The 27,179-nt window shown below is 41.0% G+C and overlaps 1 protein-coding gene across 1 annotated transcript; it reads left to right on the top strand.

Moving 5' to 3' along the window:
- Positions 1-26,402, top strand: phf1 (PHD finger protein 1). Its single transcript, XM_050047916.1, has 15 exons — positions 1-596; positions 1,230-1,308; positions 1,465-1,546; positions 2,229-2,315; positions 4,246-4,340; positions 4,867-5,015; positions 5,619-5,714; positions 8,615-8,683; positions 9,011-9,134; positions 12,196-12,263; positions 12,788-12,919; positions 16,492-16,570; positions 18,015-18,130; positions 18,580-18,666; positions 20,420-26,402. The coding sequence occupies exons 2-15, from the start codon at positions 1,231-1,233 to the stop codon at positions 20,835-20,837; spliced, it is 1,680 nt and encodes a 559-aa protein (XP_049903873.1). The 5' UTR covers positions 1-596; position 1,230; the 3' UTR covers positions 20,838-26,402.
- The last annotated feature ends 777 nt before the right edge of the window (positions 26,403-27,179 follow it).

Genomic DNA, 27,179 nt, shown 5'->3' with positions numbered 1-27,179 from the left:
GCCGCCAGACATCACAATCCCACCTTGTCACAACGATTTAGGGTCAGTCTCCCAGACGGGAAGGTGCTCTCGCCGTGGACCCCCCCTCCACCTCTGGATCCCCCTCTATCAGTATCTCCCTCCCACTCTATCTCGGTGTTTTATGTCTGCGTCACAACAAGTCTGTCGAGAGCGAGAGGCAGGGATGATGGCGTCTCTGGCGGCTTGATTCCGGTGCTGCTCTGACAAACCCGCCTTAATAGCATCAATAGGTGGTGGCGGAGAGGAGGGGGGGATAGGAGAGCAAAGGCGACGGGAACATGACGAAACGGCATCGTGGAGGACGGACAAACTAGGGCTGAGAGACGGACGGACAGTCAGTCGCCTTTCCCTCCTCCTCCTCCTCCTCCTCCTCGCTGACGGCTTGACTGACACACACAGGCGCTTGGCACAGACAGGGACATACATGCACATCATCCACTTTTTGCAAACACGCAGGCTGCGCATCCGAGCGGGCAGTAATTGGGCAGCGGAGATCCACAGCAGATGAGGGCATTTCATGTCCAGCCTGCCCAGGAATCACTGTGACCCCGACGGAAAGGAGTTCGACTTGACAGGTACCCTCCACCGGCACAGCTTACTGTACAATTTGCCTGATTTCCCTTTGATTCACAAAAGGCTCCATGCACTGTTATGTATCCTGCGTCTGTCTTGACTTGAGTGCATGCACTGGAACAAATGCTTAACGTGCAGAGATAATGCCTGCACAGTCATTTCATGCATCTATTCAAGTTTTTAAAGATGTTGGGGGAGAGAAGAAGAAAACAGCAAAGTGCCTGGCAGATGCTTCAAGTAGCTGCACAGTGATCTTTGCTCATTCAATCAAACTGTATTGCAGCAGTCATCATGCAGTGTTTTTTTTCTGTGTGTGTGTGTGTGTGTGTGTGTGTGTGTGTGCGTTTCATGTGTGCAGTAATCATTTGTCTTGCTCTCTGGTTGTGTACTCACTCTCATCTTTCACTGTGGTGGATACAGACTGTCGCTATGCTCTGATCTAAAAAGGAGGAGGAGGAGGAGGAGGAGGGATTTTAACCCCTTTGCACCGAAGCCCGCCTGTCTGAGAGCCAGCCGAAAAACGCCGGGGCCATAAACCCCTCTGTCAGCAATGGCAGCAAAGTATTCAGCGAATAAATCGGATTTCCATTTCACATGAGCCCTGCTCTCTCTCCCCTCTCTGTCTCTCTCCTCAGGATGGGGGGAGTAAGTGAAGGAGATGATGTGTTGGCTCGATGGAGTGATGGACTACTGTACCTCGGCAATGTGAAAAGAGTAAGTGCATGTGGGAGTATGTGTGTGTGTGTGGCAGGAAGACTTTGGAGTGTGTGTGCGTGCAGTGCGTGTCAGCGAGTGCGCTCACCTGGATTTTGAAAAGACTTCCATTTAGTTTTGTCAATCATTGCCGCTCACCTGCTATCTCCCTCTCAGGTAGATGGAGTCAAGCAATGTTGTCTGGTGAGATTTGAGGACAACTCCGAGTTCTGGGTTCTGAAAAAGGACATTCACTCATGTAAGAAGGACTCCTTTTTACCTCTCCCCCGTCTCCCCTCAGCTAGAAGAGTTAAATAGCTTCCTGTTGGGAGCACTTTGTGTTTCTCAGGTTCAAAAAAAATGCTCCTAGATTGGGTTTTTGAATGCACAGACGCTCAGCAGAACTCAAACTAAACCTGTTTGTTTGCACTCTGAAACTTTGCCTGAGGAGTTGAAGGAATACTTCACTAATTCGTTCCCCTTGTGAGCTTAAAACTTTTCATTTTTTTCCACCCTTTGTCTCGGGATATCTGAATTGTCGCTCCAAGAAAAATGCCAAAAAGAAATTGCAGTCACGTTCAAGGTTATGATGCTGAGCGCTCTGAGTATTCTGATCGGGGCACGTTGAGTTGTAATTGCTATATTAGAGTCTATTTATGAATTTATTAGACTAATGACTCTTGAGGGAAATGGCGCCCCCACTCCACCTAACATCAAAAAAAAAGGGGAAGTTGGACGCTTGTTAGGACCAGGCTGAATATCCGCCCGTCAAATGAAGTGAAATCTGAAAGGGTGCAGCAGACACTGAAATCAATGAGGTGGCAAGGATGTGAATCAATATACATAAATTAATGCCGTTGACTGCTCTCTCTCTGTCTTCCCCTCTCACATTTACTTCCTCCCCTCCCCTGCCTCTCTCTGTCTTCCTCTGTTTGCCTCAGTCGCTGCTGGAGTGGAAGAAGTTTGCTGTATTTGTGACGCTCCGCCTCTTAAAGAACCCCTCATAAATTGTCTTAAATGTCGCCACGGTAAGGAAGCATGCCTCATCATACGCTGTCAAGCTGTGGTTCTCCACCAGTTCTTGCACTGACCTTGAAGATTTGACACAGTATGGTAAATAACAGCATTGCCGTTTAAGAAAAAAAAAACAACGACGCAGAAAACCATCTATCGTCAGTGATAGATATGAGTTGTTGCACCTGCATCCTGGCTGGAATGAAAATGAATGAGATGCCCAAAGACAGGGAGCTTAATTCATAGACTTAAATGCCACAGATGTCTTTACTTGGGCTTATTGCTGATTTAGAGATCCCCTCCAGACATATTTTAAGACATAAAAAGTACCCTGCATTGAATAGTAATGTGTGTCTGGTTTTCCACAAAAAAAGTTTAATTAGGTTGTTAAAAAATTCTTAAAACTACATTGGCTCCTTCTCCCTTATTGAAAAATACAGAATCTATGAATATATAAACATTATCCATTTCAAAATTTTAACTGCTGGACACAAGATGTCTACTACACTGTGAAGTCCACTCTCAGTGTATGTGCACTGGTTCCAAACACGTAAATCATGGTGTGCACGCCTTAAAGGAACAGAGTGTAAGATTTAGGGGCATTTAGCGGCATCTAGTGGTCAGGACTGTAAATTGCAGCCAGCTGAAACATCTCCTGGTTAGAATTCCCTCAGTGTTCATTGTTAAGGATGTTTTTACCGGGAGCCGAATTATCCTCAGAGGTCTCCTCCTCTCCAAAACAAACAAACTAGATGATTAAAACTGGTGGAAACACTGAATAAAGCAGTTTCACGTTACAAATCGGTGTTCCTCCTATGCTGTTTGGCACGTCACAGACAGGCTGTTAGCCCAGCGCCTGCTGATCCATTGTTAAGGAGGTTTTAACCGGGAGCTGAATTATCCACAGAGGTCTCCTAAACAAACAGAGGCAATGATTTAAACCAGTTTAAACACTGGATAAAGCTGTTTCATGTTACAAATTAGTGTTTGTTCAGCGCATCTGAGACAGGCTGCCACCCTGTGCTCACCTTTTTTAACTGATAACTTAAGATGCAGACGCTCAGGAGGTTTTTACCGGGAGCCGAATTATCTGCAGAGGTCCCTTCCTCTCCAAAATCAATGGACCCGATGATTTAAAGCAGTAAAAACACTGAATAAAGAAGATTCACGTTAAAATTCACGTGTTTTTCTGACGCTGCTTGTTGCAAGGGGGCTGCTAATGACCCTATATGGAGCTAGTGTTAGGTTTTTCCGTTCTAGGCTACTGTAGAAACATGGCGGTGCAACTTGGCAATCTCCGTGGATGAGGACCCGCTCCCTATGGAGATATTAACGGCTCATTCTAAGGTAACAAAAACAAAACAGTCCTTATTTTTCAGTTGATTATACACTAAAGAAAACATATCTATTGCATTATATCCATTTCTGCCAATATCTCCCCCTAAATCCTACACACTGGACCTTTAAACTCAGATTTAAAGTGAGAACAGAGAATGTGAAAACAGCCTTATGGTGTCAAACCCTGCACATTCTGCACAGTGAGGGGAGAACATCCAAGTGAAGTAACTGAATAAAACACATTTTAAAGTGAAGGGAGACTTTAAAAGTATGAATGATGAAATGAAATACACTGAAGTGCAAGTGGGAAGAAGTTTTACAAACACCGAGCAGCAGGATGCACAAGCAGGAAAGGGCAACAAATTTCACCGTCATGTCTTCACGGCTCTGTCAGACTAACAGGTTTGCTGACAGTTTGTTTTGAGGGGAAAAGCAGACAAACACAGTCCCTGCTCCTCGGATGCAAATGCTATAGTAAAATGTTTTGCATGCTGCTGAAACAAACCAGCAGAGCACTAAACATGGAGCTGCTCTGCCATTATTGTCACTCCGGCTGTCTGTCTTGTGAACACGAATTAAACGCTCTGCCTCCTCCTCCCATTACAGGTTATCATCCAGAGTGCCACACGCCAACCATCGAACCGGAAGCTGACAGCGATTCGTGGATATGTCGGCAATGTGTCTTTGCAGTCGCAACCAAGGTCAGGCTGCTAATCTCTCCGTCTCACACTCTGGGGAAAAAACATTCAGTGTGTAATATGGGAGGAATCCAGTCAAATATATCAGGCTTGGCTGCCACTATAGTGTTGTGTACAGCAGAAAATGGGTTTATCGGAGGCAAAAGCGCACTAATTCCCCCAGTATTGACTTCAATATTAGATGTTCTACATTGTGTCCAAGAAATCATGAGGAATCAATAGTTATGAAGCTGAAAAACTACGCTGAAGTTGAGAGAAGTACATTTAAAGTCAATCAATCACATGTGCTCCAGTTCTGTAGATATGAGATGAGAAAGCACCCGGTTAATTGTCAATCGGTCAATGTCCATATCTCATTGTCCAGACTTCCGCTGCTTCGGACACTATCTCTCACAGCTGACCTACAATAAAACGAGACGAATTGCTTTCTCCCCACCGAATGCGATCCGTCTCCCTCGCTGCTCTGACATGACAGTGATTTGAAGGGGTCACCGACCAATCAGTTCTGTCCTAAAAATTGTGTTTTCAGAGAGGCGGGGCACTCAAACGGGGACGCTTCGCCCGGCTCATGCAATTTATGAAACTCCGGCTTCCCTACCAGCTGTCGTCTTTAGACTGGGACCCGCAGCATCTGACCAATCAGCAACAGTGCTACTGCTACTGTGCCGGACCTGGAGAGTGAGTGACACTGCAGAGGCCAGTTTAAAGTTTGAATGTACAGTTTATGTGTGCTCTGAAACATTTGGCTTTTTTCTCACAGAGTGTTATCACATCTCACTCAGAGTCATCCTGTGGATTATTTGCAAATTGCATGCAGCATATCAGACATGTGTCAAACAGTATTAGCAGGATTTCTTTGAGTTTGTTTGGACTTTCTTGGAATGATATGTGAGAGCTGCATCAGTCCAGATACTGTCAGGTAAGCTGTCAATCAAAAAAAAAGTGCACCAAACTATCTTTATAATGCATTTTTTTGTGTGTTCTGCTGCTTTGCTTTTGTTGCACTCTTTTGCTTACGTGCCAAACCTCATCCACCTGGCACATAAAGCGTATAAAACAAACTCCCTACTGCCGTATCTTTACGAGTCGAGGGATCCAGAGGGAGTTTCCACCTGAAGACACATTTCAGCTCAGAAAATGAGAACTGTCAGCTGCAGTCATCAGCCTTCAGTCTTCCCTCTATAATGCACAAATACAAGTGTGTCTGGTGGCAGATGTTGGACACGTTCATTCATTCATGTGTTTAAAGTCTGGTGGTGTTTTTGTGTCGTTGGACTGCAGGTGGAACCTGAAGATGTTACAGTGTGGCAGCTGTGGTCAGTGGTTTCACGAGGCCTGTACGCAGTGTCTAACCAAACCACTGCTGTATGGAGACAGGTGCGTTACTGAGCATGACTGTAAAAATATTCTTATATTCAGAGTTAGTTTTTGCCATTGCATATAAGCACTGAATATAAAGGAATTTGTCATAACCATTAATCTTAGCAATTTTAACAGTTCACTCAGAGTATGTTCATATGCACAGTAAATTCAGCTAGACTTGAACAGGCATTTTGAAGCAGATATTAATATTTCAGAGTGGAGAGTAAATACAATCTGATAACAATATACTGGCTGATATCTGTTAAACATAAACATTTTGGCACTGATCTCTCACATTTGGTCAGTTAGCACTGTAACAATAATGGTTGAAAAGTACAGTAAACTTGATATGATACGATACGATACGATATACTTGTCTCCGTGGGGAAATTTGTCTTGGACTCAGGAGCTGCACAAGTATTGCTGTCTCACAGTAACAGAAGAAATGAAGCATACATCGTAAAAACATGAAAACACGTACAACACATAACAGTATAACTCCCTTTAAATATGAATTCAATTGAAATATGTTAAACCTGAAATTAAAGAAATTAAGACTCATAAATTAAGAAAAATAAAGGATGAAAAACATTTTTTTTAACATTTTTTTTAATGCACATTGCTTATCCGTCATCATATAAATGCCAATATCGAATTGACTTTCATTTATTTGCTGATGACAGGGCCGAGGGATACGGAAAAAAATCAAATGCCACAATATTTTCGACCAAATACCTGAATGTTGTTAATGCAACGATATTGTAGGTTTGACTTTTATTGCTTTCGCAAAATATTTACACACTGAGAAATTTTTGATGCATAAACATCAGTAATGTGGGTATAATGACTACATGGATAAAGGCAAATAAAAGAACATTCTGGTAAGTTCAGAAAATTACATTATTTCACTGTAATGCAGCCTTTAAAACAGGAAAACACAACAGTTACAATATTACAGTATCCAACATCTAAAATGATATCTAGTGTCATATCACAGTGTCATTTTAATATCGACATATTGCAAATTATTGCCCAGCCCTAAGTCCGAGTATGTTTATATAAACACCAAAACTCAGCCAGACTGTTTGGGGGTTTTTGGAGCAGGTATTGATATCTCTGAGTAAAATTAAGTACATTCTGATAATCAGATATTGGCTGATATCAGCTTTTTTACACAAATCTTTAACATGAACAAACTTTTTTTGGCACTAATCTCACATTTTGGACACAATAAGGATAGTTGAACAACACAGTAAATTAAAGATGATAACAGTTAACAATTAACAACCCTTTAAATAAGAATTTAAAATAAAGAATTAGATGAAAGGAAAAATAAAATATTAAGAATACATAAACATGTAACAGTTAAAACTATTTTTACTGCACTTTCCTTTTCATACTTGTAAATATATATGCCAATATATTTGTGATAAGTCAGTATTAGCCGATAATATCATGCTGATGTATGAGTCAGGATCTAGACTCTAGAACTATTTTTTGCATGAGACGTGACTTTTCTGTTGACCTGGTTTACATTGATCTGTTTTTTTATTAGTCTACCACTCACCACATGTCGTTGACTCTGTTTGGTACAATATTAAGGTTACATTGAGCAGAAACCTACTTGTGCTTTAGTTTGATTGCAAACTTAGTATTTACATTTTCAAATAATCTGTCGACAGTTTATTTGATTAATTGATTAATCTATAAAATGTCAGAAAAAATGAGAAAACACCCATCAGAGATGACGTCTTCATTGCTTTTTTTATCCAACCAACATTTAAAAAACCCCAAAATATTCAGTTTAAAATCATATGACATAGAGAAAAGCAGCACGTTTAAGATGCAGCTCGTCTCAGCTGTAGATTCCAGTCTGATTAAGAGCAACAGATGAAGACATGACAGCTTCACTTGTCAGAGAACTACCTTAATTAGCTTAAGACTAAATTATTAGCGTGCATGTTAATGTACTCACTGACTTGTGCAACGAGAACAAGAGCTCCTCGCACACTGGGAGCAAAGGGACAGTGACAGACAGCGGAGCAGACATATCACCTCTCTGGTAGCTGCTCAGATATGATACTGGGAGGATATGCAAGCTGCTGATCGCTGTGCACTTTGATAGGCTGCACCTCATGCGTGTAATAAAATGTATCCATCCATTAAGTCATTATTGTCATTAACCATCTGCGTTAGCCGACTGGGTTCTACACCCATCCTGACACCTTGTTATTGCCGAACCTGTCTAAGGGGAGAAGAAAAGGAGGGATTAGATTTAGATTGACAGTCGGGGAGAGCGAGGCCGGATTGGTACAACATCTGCTGAGCAGGTGATGGAGGAAGAGTGAAGACTGAGTTCACAGTTGGAATAGTAAGCATGTGCTGCCGTCATACTGTGTCTGCGCTTCATCTTTCCCGGTGACCTTCAGTGAGCACATGCATATAGGAGGACGGATGCACACGTTGTTGTGGTAGGAGCCGAGTTTCAGGGTCACCCAGAACAATATTATTATAGAGAAACTGATCCACCTGTCTGTTTGTTTTCACTTCAGGTTGATTTATGTGATAAAATACCTACAGAGGAGAGACATATATAGACTGAGAAAAACGTATAGACGGAAAAAAACACAGTGTTTATGAATAACTCGGACTAAATGATGAGAAGTCTGCACAAAAATGGACAAAAATAGTTTTCACAGAGTTAATATGTTATAAAAGAAGACAGCGATGTACAGATTGTGCGAGTGAGGATGAAAGCAAAGGACAAAGACAAAATAAAAGATGACAGCTGTTTCTTGAAACTAAATAACAAACAGGCCCATCGAAAAAGAATAAAGAAATAAAGAATAAATGATAATTCACAGAATCCCATGATGCTAACTTTTATTTATTTATTTTTTCATGTGTCTTTTTAGGTTTTACCAGTTCCAATGCTCAGTATGTACAAAAGGACCCGAGACCATCCAAAGACTTCCCATGACCTGGTGATGTTTGCAGTGAAAACACGTTACAGTTATACACAGTGGTTATTTAAGAATAATAGACAAAACATCAGGAGTTAAATAATGAATAGTTTATTATTTTTCTTCTTTAATCACAGTATTTTTCAGTATATTTTATGTCAAGTCTGAGAGAAAACTAATTGTAATTAATTTTGATAATATATTAATATTTTACTAAAATGTGGAGTTTCAATCCAAGCTCTCAAATGTTCGAAAATATTCTCAAATATGCAAAAATGTTTACCAGTTTCATTTCTTGTCTTATTTTGTATTACACCTGTGTCTTAATATCTGTGTTTTTTAATGCAGGATGGATTTGGCTCATTTAGTGCTCTACCATCTCTCGCTGTGCTGCAAGAGGAAATACTTTGATTTTGACCATGAAATCCTGTCCTTCACCAATGAGAATTGGGACTCGTTGCTCCTAGGCGCGGTATTGATATTTCCTCGTTTAAGCACCATGATGAAATGATGTGAAATGCTGCCAGCCCTTTTTTTTTTTTTTTTTTTTGCATTTGAGACTTAAAGCCAATTAACCGCCATTAAAGTAAAATTTAAAGTTAAAAAAAAGTGTGACCTCTACATCAGCTTAAAGGGGAACATCACTAAGTTTAAAAAATTGCATATGACATTGTGTGTTTTTATGATCCAGGACAGTGGTTAGTTCCCAACCTTTTTTTTGGCTGACGCACCTCTGCAACCTCATCAGATGAGCTCATGTACCTCTCATCATCCGACGGGGTCCAAATGCGTTCATTTCAATTGATTTTAAAGTGGATGCAATTTAACACGATTACCCAGGGTTATACAAAAGTGAATATTGTTACAAAGTTTTTTCATACAATTAAATGGGTTGGGTTGGTTTGCATTTGTAGCTGGACATTTCAACTGTTTATAAATCTCTTTTAGATACTCAATTAATCATTACTTTTAGCTAACGTTAACTATTTTATTCATCCATTACTTTCCGTCAACAAATTTTTTAATTATATCAATTAATTTTAGCTATTTAAACTGTAAAAGAGATAACAGTTTAATCCATGAATCCATTACTTTTAGCTACATGTAACTCTTTCAATTGTTTATCCATTACTTTCAGCAAAGGATTAACAGTTTGTGGATTACTTTTAGCTAACGTTTACTATTTCAACCTTTTATCCATTACTTTTAGTAAATAATATTTTAACCCATGTGGGGCCCACTTGGGTAAACCCACCCATGACAATTGACATGGGGCCAATATGGAGCCTGTTAACAATTCCTATAGGGCTGATTGTTTAGTCCATTTACTACCCACATGTGCCCCACATACAAATTGTTGTCTGGGAAGTTATGTTCTTAAGTCATCAAACATCTTCCAAACATCTCACACCAACTTTATCTTCACCTGAAGTTACGACATTTTGTTTTGATGTATGGAGAACAAAACCCAACGTCTGGAAAACGTCATAATGTTAACATCCTCACAATGTGAAAATCTTAAACATTTAAAATATCGTCAACACGATTTTCATTTCAACAAAAACATTAACGTAAGTCCAACGTAACAGTTCAATGTCTTTCTGATGCCACACTGACGACGGAATAAACAGTTGAAATAAATTAAATTTATAAACAGCTGAGATAGAAGTGTTGAATTTACAGCTTAAAGTATCGTTAACTAAAAGTAAGGATAAAAAGTTCAAACACTTAGCTAAAATTAATGGATAAAAAACTTTCCTTATACAGATATTTTTAAACTCGGCAACATAAGTATTCTACGTTGGTCCCAGTGTATTTCCTGTTGGGATGTTTATTAATGCAGTAGCTGACAGGAAGTAAGGAGGGACCAATGGAAAGGGCTATAGCTACAAGTATTGGAATGGTTAGCTAAAATAAATTGATATGGCTAGAAAAGTAGTTAGCTAAAATAATTTGTAAATACTTGAAATAGATAAAAGTGTTGGATTAATAGTTGACATAGTAGTGATGAGAACTGGATAAACAGTTTCAATATTTAAAATTAGTCAGTATAATTAAACGTTGTCTTGGCATTGAATTTTGGTCACACAACGTCTCAACCTAAATTCAACCAAATATCAATGTCCAACGATGTCGGTGCCCAGTTGGGCTACTTATAGTCTCTATATACAGACTCTACATTCAGTAGAGTAAATGTAGAGTCTGTAGGCAAACCCCGGAGATCTTGCCACCGGAAGAAGAGCGGAAGAGCCCTGGTTTCCGGTTGTAGGCTGTTTGTAGTCTGCGTGATATTGACCAATCACGTTTGAGCCGGCTGCAGTTGTTGCCAGGTTAAACGCTCCGTGCGGTGAACTAACGAGGCGGAACATAATTGGTGTCACTGCAAACTCTGAATCAATCACAATGGTTCAGCATATTTACTTATATATAAACGGAAGTCGGAAATGGAAATTCGCCTCCTCCGCCCAAATCCAACCGGAATGCCAAAAAATCAGGGGTCTGCCCCCAGAGGCTGTATCACCGTCTGCCAGAAGTCAGACGCCGAATACAGCCGACGGGTTCCGAGAATGGGCTACTTATAGCTGTTTAGGGCAGCTGTTTTATCCACTGATTTTAGCTTTAGTGTTTCGCATGTTTAGCCAACGTTTTTACCAACTTCAACCATTCAACTAACTTTAGCTTTACCTTCTATCCTATAGCTAACATTTCAACCATTTACTCATCACATTTAGCTAACTATTCAACTCTATCTTTTTAGCTAACGATACTAGCTAACTGTTGCAACTGTTTATAAATATCTTTTGGGTAAGCTTAACTATTTCAACTATTTACCCATTGCTCTGAGCAAAGTATATAATTTTCTATATACTATATAACTATGAGCGAGGCACTGTCAGTGATACAATTGACCGAGGTTGGTGGGAGGTGTGTGCAGTCATCTTTGCATCTGATAGTTTAGCCTACTGCTTTACACGGCTGAAACAGGAGCAAAAAAACACATTCCAGGACTGCAGTGACAATCAGACAATGCAAGAATCCAGATTAAAACAGAAATCAAGAAGAAGCAGGGACAAGTATCCTGCTTGAAAATCATTGATCTGTCAGACACTAATCAGCATTTGCAAACATGAAGGAATTTTGCCAAATCTTCTAGAGTGCTAAGGCTCAACATTGTGATAGCCTACCACCAATTTTAAAGTCTGAAGTCTCTCCACAGACAATAAACAGGAAGCCAGAAGTAGAGGTGACTGAGAGACACACCAGGGGTGTTTATTTCCTGTAAATCTATCCGAGGCTGTGGGTTTTCCTTTAAGCTGTTTTATAAAAGACATTTTGAAATGTATTGTTTGTCCTGTCATCACATGGCGGCAGGGTCTTTCAGCCACGTAGCTGCAACGAGTACTTTTCCCCGTCAACATTATTGCTGTCAGCGACTGTAAAAGAAAATTATTCCATGCATTAAAGGTTTTCTGTCTGACGGCCGTCCACTGTGTAAACACAGCTTTGATTTTTCATTCCTGTCTGTCCTCTAGCTCTCTGACACGCCAAGGCAGGACCGCTGTCACAATCTCCTCAACGCTCTGAACTCCCACAAGGACAGGTAAGTTACCGCATATGATGAGAAGAATAAACAGACCACACATGACTGGATTGATGAGTAGCGCTCCATGAATAGAGGCTTCTTCTTAGTGCTCAGTAGTCTGCAACGTTGGACATGCGCGGCTGAAATGAACGAGATGAAATGTGTGACTTTGAATAAAATGTAGCCGCTAATTAGACCAGATTAAATTGAACACTTTTTGGTGTTTATTTTGTCTTGTTAGAAGAGGACACAAGTTGTTGGTATTAAATCACAATAACCAGTCTCAAGGTTTAATTGCTTTCAGTGGGTTTTCATTGAACTTTGCAAAAAAAAAAAAGTCATCTCTAATTATGTATACTTAATTACACAGTCACTGACTTTGAAATGTTCCTGAGTCTACTTTTTCATCAGGAAAATAAGTACATTTTGTTACACGACATTAAATTCATTATTAGCATCAAAGAGGAGTAATGGGGAAAAAACACACACATTTGGTGATAATATATTTCAAGAACCAGGCTGTGTCTTTAATGTCGCCCCAGGTTTGTCTCTGGGAAGGAGATCAAGAAGAAGAAGTGTCTTTTTGGGCTTCAGGTCCGAGCCCCACCTCCGCTGACGTCCGACTCGTCGCCCCTCATCACCGACCCACCTATCAACATCACGCACCGGAGAAGGTCAGAGTAAGGACAACGTCTCTCCTTTCAGCTCTTATCTCAATAACGGCTCTGGGATTCCCACGGGGGATATAGTCATTACGCATGAACAATTAACTTGCAAATCAAAGGGCTGCAATTTTCATATGCCAGCAAAAGTATCAGTGTCTTAATGTTCTTCTAAAAGAGCATTAAGCCCCCCTGTGTGCTTACGTTTGTACATCCATAAGTGTGTGTGTGTGTGTGTGTGTGTGTGTGTGTGTTAGTCTGTGTGTGCACTCGTCCTGTAGTCTGCAGATTTCATAGACACTCTTTTCATTTTAAATAATTTCCTACATTTAGCTGGAGCTTATTCAGACTGAATTATAATGAAATAATTTGCAGTGGAGCTGTCTTAAAGGGAACAAAAACTCATATTATATGAGTCTCTGAAACACAAGTGGAACATTTTCTCACAAACAATATTCATATCTCAGTAATTTATCTCCTAGTTCCCTTTGCTCATCTAAATAGCTACAAGCTGCAAGTTTCAAGAGACTCTGGTCTTATTGGCTGGAATCACTTCGGGCTTCTCCTCTCTTTCTGACAGACATGTCAGATTTTCATTTTGACTAGAGTGAAGTCATTTTGCTTCTTCCCAAATGGAAAATGTTTCGATGGCCACATCAGAGGCAACAGATATTAGTTTATCAAGTATTAGTTGGAATGAGCCTAATGTGAATAATAGTCATACAAGTGACTATTCTGATCATAGGTTTCACTTCTTTTACAGTTATCTCCTCAACTGTAGATGACAACTATAGTATTCTGGTCTTAATCATATCTACAGCCCAAAGATGTTGAAACAGGCAACTACCTTCAATGCACCGTTCTGCAACGTTCCTAAAACCTGTCGGTTCACACCAATGCAACTAGATGAGATGGTGTATCATCTCTATGCAACAACTCTCTGTACTTCTGTTCTGATTTGCAGCTTTTCAGGTTTATTTTGTGGCTGAATATAATTTGTAGCTTCTTAATATATGAATGAGGATAGTGATAGTGAGATAGTGAGACCAGCACATCGTGAGCACAGACATAGAGGGCTCAGCGGGGACGGGCACCTGCCGCAGCAAACGAATGCACCGTCTGCAGTCATTTTGACTTGACCATCGGACTTCACTACAAGCTGATTGGCTGCTGAAATTGGTGACGTGCTTTATGTTCTCAAACTAGCTGCCGGTGATTTGACCAGTCGTGGCACCATCAGCTGGCTTGTGTTGATCTCAGACCGGCTAGTTCACACTGCTGCAACTTTTCTCTGCAACGTTCTAAAACGGTTTGTCTTGTCGCAAATCATTGGTCTGAACTGGGCTAACCAACCAACATTTTTTGGATGGAGGTCCCTGAAAATAGATTTTATCAACTTAGAGGTCCTTGACACAAAATAGGTTGAGATCCACTGGTCCAGATGTAAACTTCTCAACTTAACTGGCAACAAGTAATAAAGAATACACGAGTCAAAGTCACACTGCGGATTTAAACTGGTCATCGGTTGATAAGTTTGTCAATTCTACACAGAGATGTCAGATCTAATGATTTAAATGACCCCTTGTAAGAGACTTGCATGGGTCTGATTTTCAAGACCCGCTCCTAAATATTGCACCTGCTCCGCCATGACCCCACCATGCAAATCCTATAATAACCATACACTGTTCAAATAATTTGGTTAGGCACTGTTTTTTAAAGTGATAATTTTGGGACATTTTATACACGTGAAACTCAGATAATGTATTTTCAAATAAAGGCAATTCTGGAAATACAATTCAAATGAATATTTTTCGCTTATTCTCAGAATACTGAGCAGCACATCTCCACAGTAACACGCCTCTTAATAACGTACCTGACTGAAGTGGCTCTTATCCTCCTATATATACATGACACGGACAGAGCCGACACACAGTGAGCAGTCACAGAATCAAAATGTTAAAACATTGAATTAAATTATTGTTTATTCTCATTTTATTTTCATATATTCATCATCCAGCACCTGCAATCTGACCCCATGTGCTTTGTTTTACTCAGGACCAATCCTGGAAATAAAATTAAGACAAATACCAGCCGCAAATCACCCATTTTGCGGGTTGTGGTTAGGAAAAGATAATGTGATGGCTTAAAATACCTGTTTTGTGGGGGCACAAGCAGGAAATGCAGCAATGTCTCGTTGAAAAACAGTGATGATGAGCTAAAACACAGCCAGTTTTGTTTGCTGGTCCTGGACAGTGGACTGCAGCTTGGCAGGCATCTCACAAAGATGACACCATCCTCTCCAGCTTCTGATGACAGAGTCAGCTTGTATTTAGAAATATTGATATGATACATATGACACGTACAAATGTAAAATGTCTGTGGTTTGCAGAAACATATAATGCCAACACTTTCTTCTGGCGACTGGGCCGCCACGTGTCATACCAGGTCAACATTTCCCCTCCACCAACACCGTCTTTGACTGTGTGATGTAGACTAAATTTCATTTCAGATCTTCAGTCTTAAGTTAGCTGTGGATATTCACAGCCCGCAGAGGCTGAACCGACACTCCGTGAGCTCTCCTCTTTGTCTCCACCCTGAGGTCAAATCATCAGGTTTATATGCAAAATAATGGAAACGGGTTTTCATTGAATTTCCACTTGTACAAACAAGAAATATCTGAAGTCTAACGGACAAGTTGTGACAAAACATATTGAGAACATTAATGCTCTCCAGAAGTTAAACCCTTTTGTCAGACACCACTCAGTCTTTTGCTTCTCAGGCCAAGATGTCAACTTTATACTTAAAATATCTCATAATCAAGTGGGCAGACTGTCATGCAATCTGATTTTGTAAGATTATTTGTGGGCATTTTTGCCTCTATTGTACCCTTGAGAGTGAAAAGGCAGATCGGAAATAGGGAAAGACAGGGAGGTATGACATGCAACAAGGGTCCACAGGAATTGCACCAGCGACAGTTGCAGTTATGTGGCATGCCCTGAAGCCATTTGGACACCAAAGTGCTCTAATCACCAGTTTGCTGAACACATTCATGCTAGTACAAGCTTAAATCCTTTCACTCTTAATGACTGTGTTCTTCTCTGTGCCTCCAGGACAAAATATACATTTAAATTCCTTCTACCTGTACAGCTCTAATTAGAGCAGAAAGAAGAGTGTGTTGTTCATTCAAGTCAGCAGTTTGGAGTTGTGGGTTGTAATGGACATTGTAGCCTCTAGGGGCCACTTTGGCGGTTTAAGACCTCAAGTTTTCATAAACAAATCAGGAGACAAGTTCAGTTTCAAGCAGAAGAAGAAGACACGGAATCAGGGAAATCTGGATTATTTTTTACGTATTTTTCAACCTCCTTGCTGTCGATGTTTGGGCTCATATTTGACAATATATCTGAAAATGTTGTACTGATATAATACATCAAAATCATATCATCTCACTGCTGTCATCTTCTTGTGTTTTACACCTCTCATACTTTTATGGAGACACACTAATAAACTAAACACTGCACACTGGGACTGCATGTGTAAGTGTTTATGCTTGTGTTTTAATTTATGTGTGTTTCTGTTCACTTCAGCCCGTTGTCACTACCCTGCCAGAGGAGAGTGGGGGGGCCGGAGTCACGTAAATCAAAGCGTCGCATCATGGAGACACAGGTCAGTGCCTCTGTCTCCAGCTCAGGGCGAGAAGGGAGGTCTGGGCCACAAAACCTCTCTGATTATTTTTCTCTTTTTTCATACATCCAGGTAAACAGCCCTCTGCGATCCAAATAACCTGTCAGTCAGACGCTGTGATGAAGGTTCATTTCGCAGTCTAAATCAGTCTGCATGTCTTTTAACACCCAGTGTAGCTCAGTATTTCTCTTCTCCTTTCTTTTGCCGTACTTTAATGCCTGCCGATGCTTCAGAGTCTATGGTTGGAGTAAAGGTAGCGCGTGAGAGAGATGAAGTGTTGTGCGTTTGGCTCAGTTGAAATGTATAATTCAAATACAAACTTGGCTGCACAAAAACCTGCTCATGTGTTTCATCAACATCTGCAGTTCAGCACCACATTTATCACGATCATCAAACCCAATTCCCTGCGGATCACAATGAAACAGGCCGCATCACATGTGGCAGTTACTATTTTTACACGGCATTCTTAACGGTGAATGCTCATTGTACTGTGTCCTCCTACACAACACTCTGATCCGTGTATTTGCACACATACAGTAATCCTGGAACAATACTCTCCACAGAGCACTCGTTTTCACTCTGGCACATCCAGGCCCCATTGTGCCCCTCTGATTGATGCTAATCTCCGTGCGTCTTGGAGGAGCAGGTTCGTTGTCGTGGGGGAAAGTGAGATGGGAAAGAATGCTGATATGCGTAGCCTGGGATCACTTCCAAGTGCACTTTGCAGTCGATTACAGTTTGGCCAGGTGGCGCTGGCACCTTGGCAGTGCAGCATTGACAGAGCACATCCATTTAAAGGCACAGACGTCGAGTAAGGCCACTGAATAATAATCTCCCATCCCAACAGCAATGCTAGAGAAAGGAATGATAATGGTCCGACTGCGGTGCCATATGTCACAGTCCAGCGATGAGAAATGCAACAACCTTTAGGTGGCGTCTCCCCAGATGACGTTTTCAGTGATTGATTGCTCTGATGAAGCTCTGATGTTTTTACTTTTCATGGGTCGTGAGTCTGTGTGTGTCGGGAGAGCTGCCTCACTAACCAGCCAGCTCCATGAGATGGAGGTGATACATTTAAGCAGGACATCATACGGCTGTGTCTGATGATGTGACTCACATCCATTAATGCTATTAGTGCAGATTTATAGACATACCTGCCCTCTGGGAATGCAGGAAGGTGGAATTCAAGCTCTTAAGTGTTTTTTAAGAATGCGAAAAACATACAAAACGCACATCAGCTCAGTTTTAAAATGTTTTCCTTCAGTTAGCAAACCTCTGTCTAGACATATTTATTACAAAACTGACGTTCTATATGCACAATTAACTTTATGCATGTCTGAGCACGGAGGTGTCACAGCTCGATTGACTCCTGAGATGATGTTGGCGTCCAGACAACAGCTGATCTGTGTGTGTCTCCTGTGTCCAGGCTTGTCCACCCCCAGTCCCTGCCAACTCCATTGAGCTACTGCCATGTTGCCATGGCTACATGGGAGGGGCCAGCCTTTACAACTCCAGGAAGTCAGAGGAGGAGCTTAGTTTGAGGTAAGGGGCGTTGCACCATTCTGGTTTCTGTATTGATACAAAAAGTCTTACAGCAAAATATGGTCTACATCAGCTATGTGGAGGCAGTACTCCTACCTTCAGGGGCTATGAAGTAACATGACATAATTTTTATAAGTGTTTTGAGATATTCACCTCTGAGACTACAGTCACCTCAGTGCAATAGAGATGGGATTATTTCCGATAAAATAACCAAAAAAATAACTAAAATAAAACTCTTTTAGCCTGACTTGTTTAAATTCAAACAAAACTGTGTGCATGTACCTCAAGGAAAAGATGTTGTTTTTCCATTTTTTTGGGTGACCTGAACCTCTAAATGATAGCCTTCTCTACTGTTATGAAACAATGCAAATATTGGATGAAAATATTATTCTATTTTAAACAGAAGCTGCAAAGCAATCATTGTCTTCAACCTCTGTGTTCAACCACAGCTCTCCCCCCAAGCGGATGTACGCCCTGTACCACACCACGTACAACGGAAACACTCCACTCTCCAGGAGTCTGCATCACTACAACAGGTTTTACTCATCTATCATCCTCATTTGTAACTCCTGCTGACATTTATGTAGTCACATGTTGAATGCACAAAAATCCAGGAAGTAAAGCAAACGTTGAAGAAGAGTACACTTGCAAGATAAATGTGACACTTTCTAATGTCACAATGGAGGGACAACTACGCAGGTTGATTTTAGTGCTGCTCATCGTGGACTATATTGCTGTCATTGTTCATTTTAGTCAAACCATACAGTTTGAAAACGAGGCGCGGCTCCAACTAGAAAACAATGTTTTGATGCATTGGATGTGCTGAATGTGCATATTAAGGCAGTACAGGAGGAGGTGCACATTAATAATCCTCCAGGACTGTAACATGCTCATGTTTAACCCAAACAATGTGTCATGTGACTGCAGTTGGTTCAGATCCAGGTCGGAACACGTTCTCACCACAAATGAACCGCACCAGAGTTCGGTTGTTACTGGACCGAGACCACCTCTTCAAGAAGGTCTCAGTCCGGTTGTTTTGGTGCACACCTGAGTGTGATTACTGAGTTCACTCCTGCCCAAATGAACCGCATTTAGGGGGCAAACAAACTTGAGTTTGATTGAACTGAACCAAACACTGCAGGTGTGGAAGCACCCTTAAACAGCTGATTTAGACATCACTTCAGCTGTTATGTTTTCTTCCACATTAGTCAAAGTATCCTTGGGTGTAAAAATGGTCTTTTTGGGTTAACATCAGGAGTTCTCAAAGAGTACAAATTTTGAGAGCCAGTATATAATTGAGGGCTGCACAGGAGAAATGCACATCTCAGTTACACATTTAACTGCCAACAGTGCCTGACAGCACAGCCATTGATGACAGAACGTAATTTGCACTTGTACTTGTTAAGGGGGCGCAGTTTGACGCAGTAGACGAGCATTGTACTGGGTTAAATGTAAGCTACTGAAAGTGAAAGTAATGAAATGGATCATAGATGATTAAAATACAATGCATGCTTTTCATGTCATGTTCAGGAATCGCACAAAATGTCTCTAAGGGCCTTTGGCCTGTTGGCCGCAAATGTGAATTTGAGTGTAAAGCAGAAAATTTGTGAGTACTAAATTACAAGGGCTGCACTTTTTCCTAGTCAACCAATAGTCTTCATTTCGGCCCATTAGTCGACTTGTCACCCGCATGTTCACGATATTAATTTGATTTTTAAATTATATATTTTAGGCGGGGCAACACAATGGTTTGAGTTCAAGGTCTATGCTAATGGGCATGTAGCTACTTCCATGTTTCAGATGATACGTCATGTTTGTAGTCGACCAATGAAGATGAGTTTACATATCACCTTGGGTTCGTCCTTCACCTTCTCAAAATGATCCCACACTTTGGATTTCCTGCCCGACATGTTATTAACTAGCCTGTGGAATAACCGCAGGTACCAGCCCTGGAAATTAACCTGACTCCTGTCTGACTGCTGAGCGTGGACACTTCCTGTGTCTGTCCTTTCAAATTAAATTCCCACATGGTCCAGTCATATAGGTTTTGACTTATTTTGGCGAGGAGCAGCTCCTGATAGAGTTTCACGCTTTTTTTTTTTTTCTGCGACCAAACAACCAATAAAATCCTGCCAACTAATGACCTTTCTGGTTGACTAACATTTGGTTGACCACTAGGGGGCAGCTTGGTAATTTACTCAGCCAGCAGCATTTCTTAAGCTGCTTTGTTCTTATATTTGTAAATGAGTAGTTCCAGTCTGCATTAATTAATTCTGTCTCTTTTCCTAGCGTGGAGGACACCTGCAGAGTACCGCCTCCTTGCTACCCATACCCCCTCAACGCCAATGGCAGCCATCACCATCACCACTCCCACCAGCATCATCACAACCACCAACACAACCACCAACACAACCACCAACATAACCACCAACACCAACACCAGCCGGGGCAGAAGCAGCTGGAGCCCGTCATCCTACGTGATATGCCCCCATACCAGGCTGGCATGGGTGGTGGGGGTGGCGTAGGTGGAGGAGGCGGAGGGGGAGGAGGTGGCGGTGGAGGAGGGGGTGTTGTAGTCGGAGGCGGGGACGGGACAGTGGCCAGGAGCTGGGGAGGAGGGGAGGCTGTGAGGATCTTGGCGAGACGCGTCACACCGGACGGGAAGGTGCAGTACCTCGTGGAGTGGGAGAACGTGAGTTTGTACTGACACAGAGAGTAAACACGAGACGCAATGACTGTTTTGCAGTTGCCACAGGAATACTGTGTATGTTATACGTGGCAGTGTTTAAAGTACAAACAAAACAAAAAAAGGAAAAAAAGAAACCCTACATGTTGCAAATCCAGGTTGCTCTCATAGTATCACCTCTATTCTACATCATTATAACTCACTACTCGTTACTAAATGTCCCTCTTTGCTAGTGTTTCTCTGATATTTGTACTGTTAACTTTGGAATATGCCTTTGCATTTATCATGTTTAACAGTGATGAGGGAAGATACTTAAACCTCCTGATGATTTGTGCATTCTGGGGCCACATCAAGAAGAGCACGTCATTAATTGAACTCATGTCTTGATATACAGCACTGTACATAAGTGACTGTCGCACGAGAATAAGAAAAGGAAGATTACTGCTTCTTCATCGTTATTTAATGTTACTTGTTACGTTTTAAGATAGTGTTACCTTCATTCAACTGTATTTTTTCATAAATCAAACTATAAACCTCCACTGACACAACATGTTGCTAATTTAAAGGAAGAGTTTTACATATTTGGAATACGTTTATTTGCCTTCTCGCCGAGAGTTAGATTAGAAGATTGACAGCACTCTCATATGAAGACAAACCAGGGGATGGTCAGCTAGGCATAAAGACTGGAGGCCCTCTAAAGCAGACTAATTAACAGCGGTAGGTTTGTGGTTATGTGCTGGACAAAACCATAGGAAGTCACTGTGGCCGGCCGAGAAATAGTCCTACATGTTTCTCCCTGCTTCTAGCCTTTATGCTAATCAGTCTCCTAATCTCTATAAACTGAAAGACTGTTTATAGAGATAGACTGATCACGTTTGAGTGGCAGGTAAGCAGTGCGTAAAGGTCTGTAAATGGCCACAATCTTGACACCCATCGGCTATTGTCTCGTGACAATGTAGCTTTATATTAGTTTTTCAAAAATGATTCTGGATTCATATGCAGATATCGACTAAGGTATCTGTTTATTGAGATTAACAGATATAACAGGTGCACAGAAGACAAAGTCTTAGCCAGAAATATTGGCTTTTGCCCCCTGAAGCTTATCGTCGACAGACTTACAGCTGATGGGTTCCGAAATTGACAGTCTCTTGGCTGTGTCTTCAAATTTAACAGATTAATCTCTACGAACGAATATATACATATGAATACAGAATCTGACGGACAAGATTTTGGTAGCAGAAGTATTCCATTAGTAGTCCGAGTAGTATTGATCAATCACGTTTGAGCGAACTTTGGTTGTGTGCAGGTAAACAGTCCATGTGCAGAGCAAAAGAGGCAGAACGCATTGGCCGGAATGCAATCTCAGAACCCAACGACTATCATCTAACACCTGCGCTTTTTAATAGCTTTTGTCTAATTTATCTGCATTGTTATGCAGAAATCTGTTGATAGAGATTCGCCGAAATGTTGTCCAGGCCTGTCTCGAGTTGCTGATCAAACTGTAAACAATGAGCGGTGCATGGAAGAGAAAGTCTTGGCTACACTGCAACCCCAGAAATATTGCTTGTTGCCCCCAGAGGCAAAATCATTGTCAGATCGATAGCCGATGGGATTCGAGATTGTTGATGATCGATCCTTGAACCCAACTCTCGGCAAGAAAGCGTATAGGCGTATTTCCCAAAGTATGGAAGCATTTCTTTGGCAAACTGTTTTAATAACAGGGCAAAATCTTTTTTTTTTTTTTTTAAATTAGAATAATGTACAACACAACTTGACTTGTAGCACAAAACACAGCAAACAAAAAACGAGATATGAGGCTACATGTGTAGTTAGACCCTACTTTGCATAGTCGTTGAAGGCTGAAGGTTCATCCATCCATCCATCCATCCATCCATCCATTTTCTAACCTCTTATCCTCTTGGGGGTTGTGGGGGGGCTGGAGCCTATCCCAGCTGACATTGGGCCAGAGGCGGGGTACACCCTGGACAGGTCGCCAGACTATCGCCAATTCACCATTTAACCTATCCCCTATCTGCATGTCTTTGGACTGTGGGAGGAAGCCGGAGTACCCGGAGAAAACCCACACTGACACGGGGAGAACATGCAAACTCCGCACAGAAGGGCTCCCCCACCCGAACCAGGAACCCTCTTGCTGTGAGGCGACAGTGCTAACCACAACACCACTGTGCCGCCCCGGCTGAAGGTTCAGCATAGTTGTAAATTCATTTTTATATTTAAACCCTATTAAGTCCAGAAATCTAGACGTTTAAATGCCTTGACCCAAATCAACTAATCAGAATTAGTAGGTACTTTAAATAAGAAGAAAGTTTAAGATTTACTCCTTTGTTCTTTTTGAAGGTAACGAAATCGCTTGCAATATTTAAAAAACTTTTGCCAGCAGTTGATATGGATATTCAAGGGATCAGGAAGCTAAACAGCCCGTAGTTAACATCACACTTCCATCAGCCTTCACTTTTATAATAGCTCATTCATCAACTGATTGTTAATGTTCACATGAAAATTAGCCCAGAAAATAAACAGTGATGAATGGTCCGTCCTCAGTGAGAGGCAGGATGACAGCTGGGTGGTGGCTGCTGGCTGCTCATGAAAAAAAGCAGTAACCTTTTATTGGCCAGGATGAGACGGGGTAGTACAGCCGGTCTTGTACAGTATTTTTGGCCACACAGATGGTAGTTTAATGCCTTAAGGGCACTTTGACAGTCGTGGCTGAGCCCCTTTCTTCTGCTCAGACGGCAGCTTGTCTGACTTTGGCTTCATAAGATACAAATCTCTGGAGGTTTTCTTATCTTTTCTCATCGCTGTATGTTAATAAGAGATTGTATACATGTTATTACGGGGTTACTTATTTGTTATGTTAGATTTTGTCATACAATTTACATTTAGACGACTGTACGTATTAGAAATAGGAGCCACCAGAGGGCTTTTGTTTTATAGATAGAATTATATATTCACAATATATTGCTATGATCGAATAACTTTATTTTATTTTTTTGATGTGGTTGCATAGTGCCTATATGGGTTGTGTACCTGCCGATTGGTCTGCTGACTTCAGTCGACCAATCAGACGACAGATAGATGAACGAGGCCATGTTGCTACTAAACAAGAGGATGGCTCTTTATCAGTTGACAGATACAAGGAACAGGTATAATGTTGAGTAGAGTTTTTTTTAACCAGAACAGGACTGTGATGTTACTGTACATTCCAAACAACAAAAAAAGAAGTATATATGTTATTGAAATGTCTGTTTGAAGTCATCAGAAAGGAAATTATTTTGAAAGGATGTTTTTGTTTTCAGTGGGTGTTAATAGATGTCATAAAGATCAGCTAAAGGTCCAGGTTCAGTTTCATGTCGCAGGGAGTTCAGTCCTTGCGTTCAAAGTAACAGTACAGGTAAAGAAGACACTGATAGGCCCGACTCCTAACTCACACCCATTTCTTCCAGGGTCTAACAGTCTATTATTTAAAAGGTACATAAAGTACGAATTCATAAGTCAAGGCCCGACTTCTTCTCAGATGTGCTTATAGAGGCGAGTGAGTTGCTGAAGTTGGATTTTATCTTCGTGCAAACAGGTTACATAAATCTAGAATACTGTGGTGCAAGTTTCAGAGTTTATATTTTATACAGAGGTTTATTTCAGCAATCCGTTCGATAAAACTTACACAACGTTACACATTTGTCAGTTTTATCTTTCAGGAAAGACTGTATTACAGGTTTAGTTTAAAAAAAAAAGAGCAAAAGACAAATACAGCATTTATACTGTTATACTCAAACCAATGCAAAACTCTCAGATTTTATTTACAAACCGACCTCTCTGTTGAATCGCCCACTTGGAGTGTTATCACCTGACTGAATGGACATTATCAGTGGCTATCAGCCTCATTGACATGGGTTAGAAGGGACCTGCTACATCTACTAGTACAGTGGTCTTCAAACCTCTTACACCACGTACCACCTCAGAAAATACTGGGCTCTCCAAGTGCTACCACTATGGCCAGTACAGTAGCGTAGGTCTACCCTGTTTAGCAACAGAACAAATTTTATAAGAAGTATTCTCCTCCTCATCTGCACCTCTCTTCCTGATAGTTCGCCATGATTGCATGGTTTTAAATAATTCATTTTAACTCGTGCAAGGCTCGCATGGATGTATGAAGAGAACTGGATACAGCGTTGGAGTCAGGGCCACGTTCATTTGTATAAAAGTTGCTCAGTGGCACATGGAGCCAAAAAAGCTCGATTTCCAGGGTATGAAATTACCCAGATTTTCTGCAGCATGGAGCCCACAGAGCAAAAGCACTAGAGGGCAAGCGGCTTACTTCCTGTTTAGCCCTCTGCTAACTTAAATGGAGATAAAAGGATGTAATTGTGCAGCTCCTTTAGACTTTCGAAATGTTATCAGACCCAATACATCAAATTGGGATAGTGAAACAAGTCATGAGAAACAAGTACACTAATTTACAGACATCTCTTTCACAATGTAAGTCTATGGGAAAAAGTCTTTTTGGACCCTGTTGTGTAACATGACAAACCCAGACGCTGTAATTCCACTTTTGGCCACTATCTAAAATTGGCGCTGTTTGTCAGGACTTGTACGTTCATGAATGTTGTTACATAGGAGGCTAATAACAAAAAAATATTACAGGGAAGGCAAAACTCACTTTAAATTACACTTCATGAATCTTGTAGTTGAAGTGTCCTCACTCAAATTGTAGTACTTCTATAGCATATTTAGATTGACTTAAAGCATTTTGGATGATCCTTTGTATACCACTAGAGGGAGCTTGTGTACCACCAGTACCATTGTTTGAGAACCAGTGTACTAGGAGGTTCATAATGCTGCTATCAGCCCATTAAATGACCATGTTTATTGTTAGGCAGCGACCTCCAGTGGCCGTAGTAATTATGACAGCAGCAAAGGAGGAAGTCAGGTGATGTAATGTTAGTACAAATGGCAAGAAAGTCCATGTAGAGAAGAGGCCATGGTGATGGTTGGGTCAAACCTAACGAAACTGCTCCCAATGACAACTGATAACAGCCATGTAATGGGCTGATAATGGCATTTGGAACCTACTAGTAGATGTAGCAGGCCCCTTCTAACCGATATCCATGAGGCTGATAATCACTGATAACACCCATTCAGTTGAGTGATAACACTCAAAATGGGTGGTTGACTTATCTTCTGCGTCCATTTCAGGCCAGTGAAATTATGTTGATTGCAATTTTCATCCTCCTCAGTGACTATTTGACTGTAGTTTATTAGGAAGGCGTGTGTTGAACCTTTCTAGGCGATGGTGATGAATGTATTTGTGTGTTTTCTATGGTATGTCTATACCCGTCAAGTGCTCGTTATAGGTTGTCCTCGAGGTGGAACTCGACCCGATTCGTTCAAAACAAAAAAGGAGGAAATAAAGACATCACCATGGAGGAACATCATTTATTTTTTTGCGAGAGGTAGTCTTCTTTTTTTTTTGATTAGTAGTCAAGTCCAAGTTCAGTTTGATGTATTTTTGGAGAAATTACGTTTGTACATGTATACTCTGCGTTGACACCTAATATGTAACATGAATAATAAAAAAAGTTTCACCTCATACAATGTGTGTTTTTATCAATCAGTACATACAGGTAATCATTCATTTAATACTTGTCTTACAAACTTCACTTTGTTCTTTCAGTATCTATTTGTCTTTCTGTCTTGTCTACCAATTTTAAACACTTAAAAGGATAGTGCACCCAAAAATGAAAATTCAGCCATTATCTACTATCTATCTGTCTCACAGTCTCGCGCAAGCGCACACACACGTGAGGCAGTCAGAGCTACAGGCTAAAATGAGGCTAAAAACAGAGTTCAAATGACGTTTTTCCAAACAACTTTTTATGTCGGGGCTTCAGGACACTTGGATCACTACGGACAAGCAGTATGGAGATATTTTGTGGTTTCAATTATGTGTTTTTGGACGTTTTAATCTGGGTCGCCATAAGCCTCCATTAGGTGGAGTTGTGTTGCTACCTCCTCTCCCCTCGGATCTCTGCGAGTGATGTGAGGACTCTAAAACTTCACCTGAGCCTCCCTCGGCATATGGGTGAGTAGATAATGGCTGAATTTTCATTTTTGGGTGCACTATCCCTTTAATTATTTTAGCTGTTGTGTCTTATAAGTAAACAGCTCTTCCAAAACCATCTACATCCTTTGAAACGACTGTAACAGGCAGACCGTGTATAGCTGTCGGATTTTGGTTGGTTTGGTTAAGTGCTGAATTTTGTGTTGAGCACCAACCAGGATCCTGAACTCTGACTCACCCAGGAGTAGAAGAATTTTTGTAGTCTAAATGTCCTGATCTGAAAG

Source organism: Epinephelus moara, chromosome 6, assembly GCF_006386435.1.
Source record: "Epinephelus moara isolate mb chromosome 6, YSFRI_EMoa_1.0, whole genome shotgun sequence".
Lineage (NCBI taxonomy): Eukaryota > Metazoa > Chordata > Actinopteri > Perciformes > Serranidae > Epinephelus > Epinephelus moara.
Note: the sequence above shows the minus strand (reverse complement) of the source record. Positions and strands in the feature narration are given on the sequence as shown.

Excerpts from the sequence above, each read along its gene's own strand:
- phf1 (XM_050047916.1), top strand. The coding sequence starts at position 1,231 with ATGGGGGGAGTAAGTGAAGGAGATGATGTGTTGGCTCGATGGAGTGAT. Across the intron at positions 2,316-4,245 it reads TTGTCTTAAATGTCGCCACG|GTTATCATCCAGAGTGCCAC; the intron begins GTAAGGAAGCAT and ends CTCCCATTACAG. Across the intron at positions 9,135-12,195 it reads ACTCGTTGCTCCTAGGCGCG|CTCTCTGACACGCCAAGGCA; the intron begins GTATTGATATTT and ends TCTGTCCTCTAG.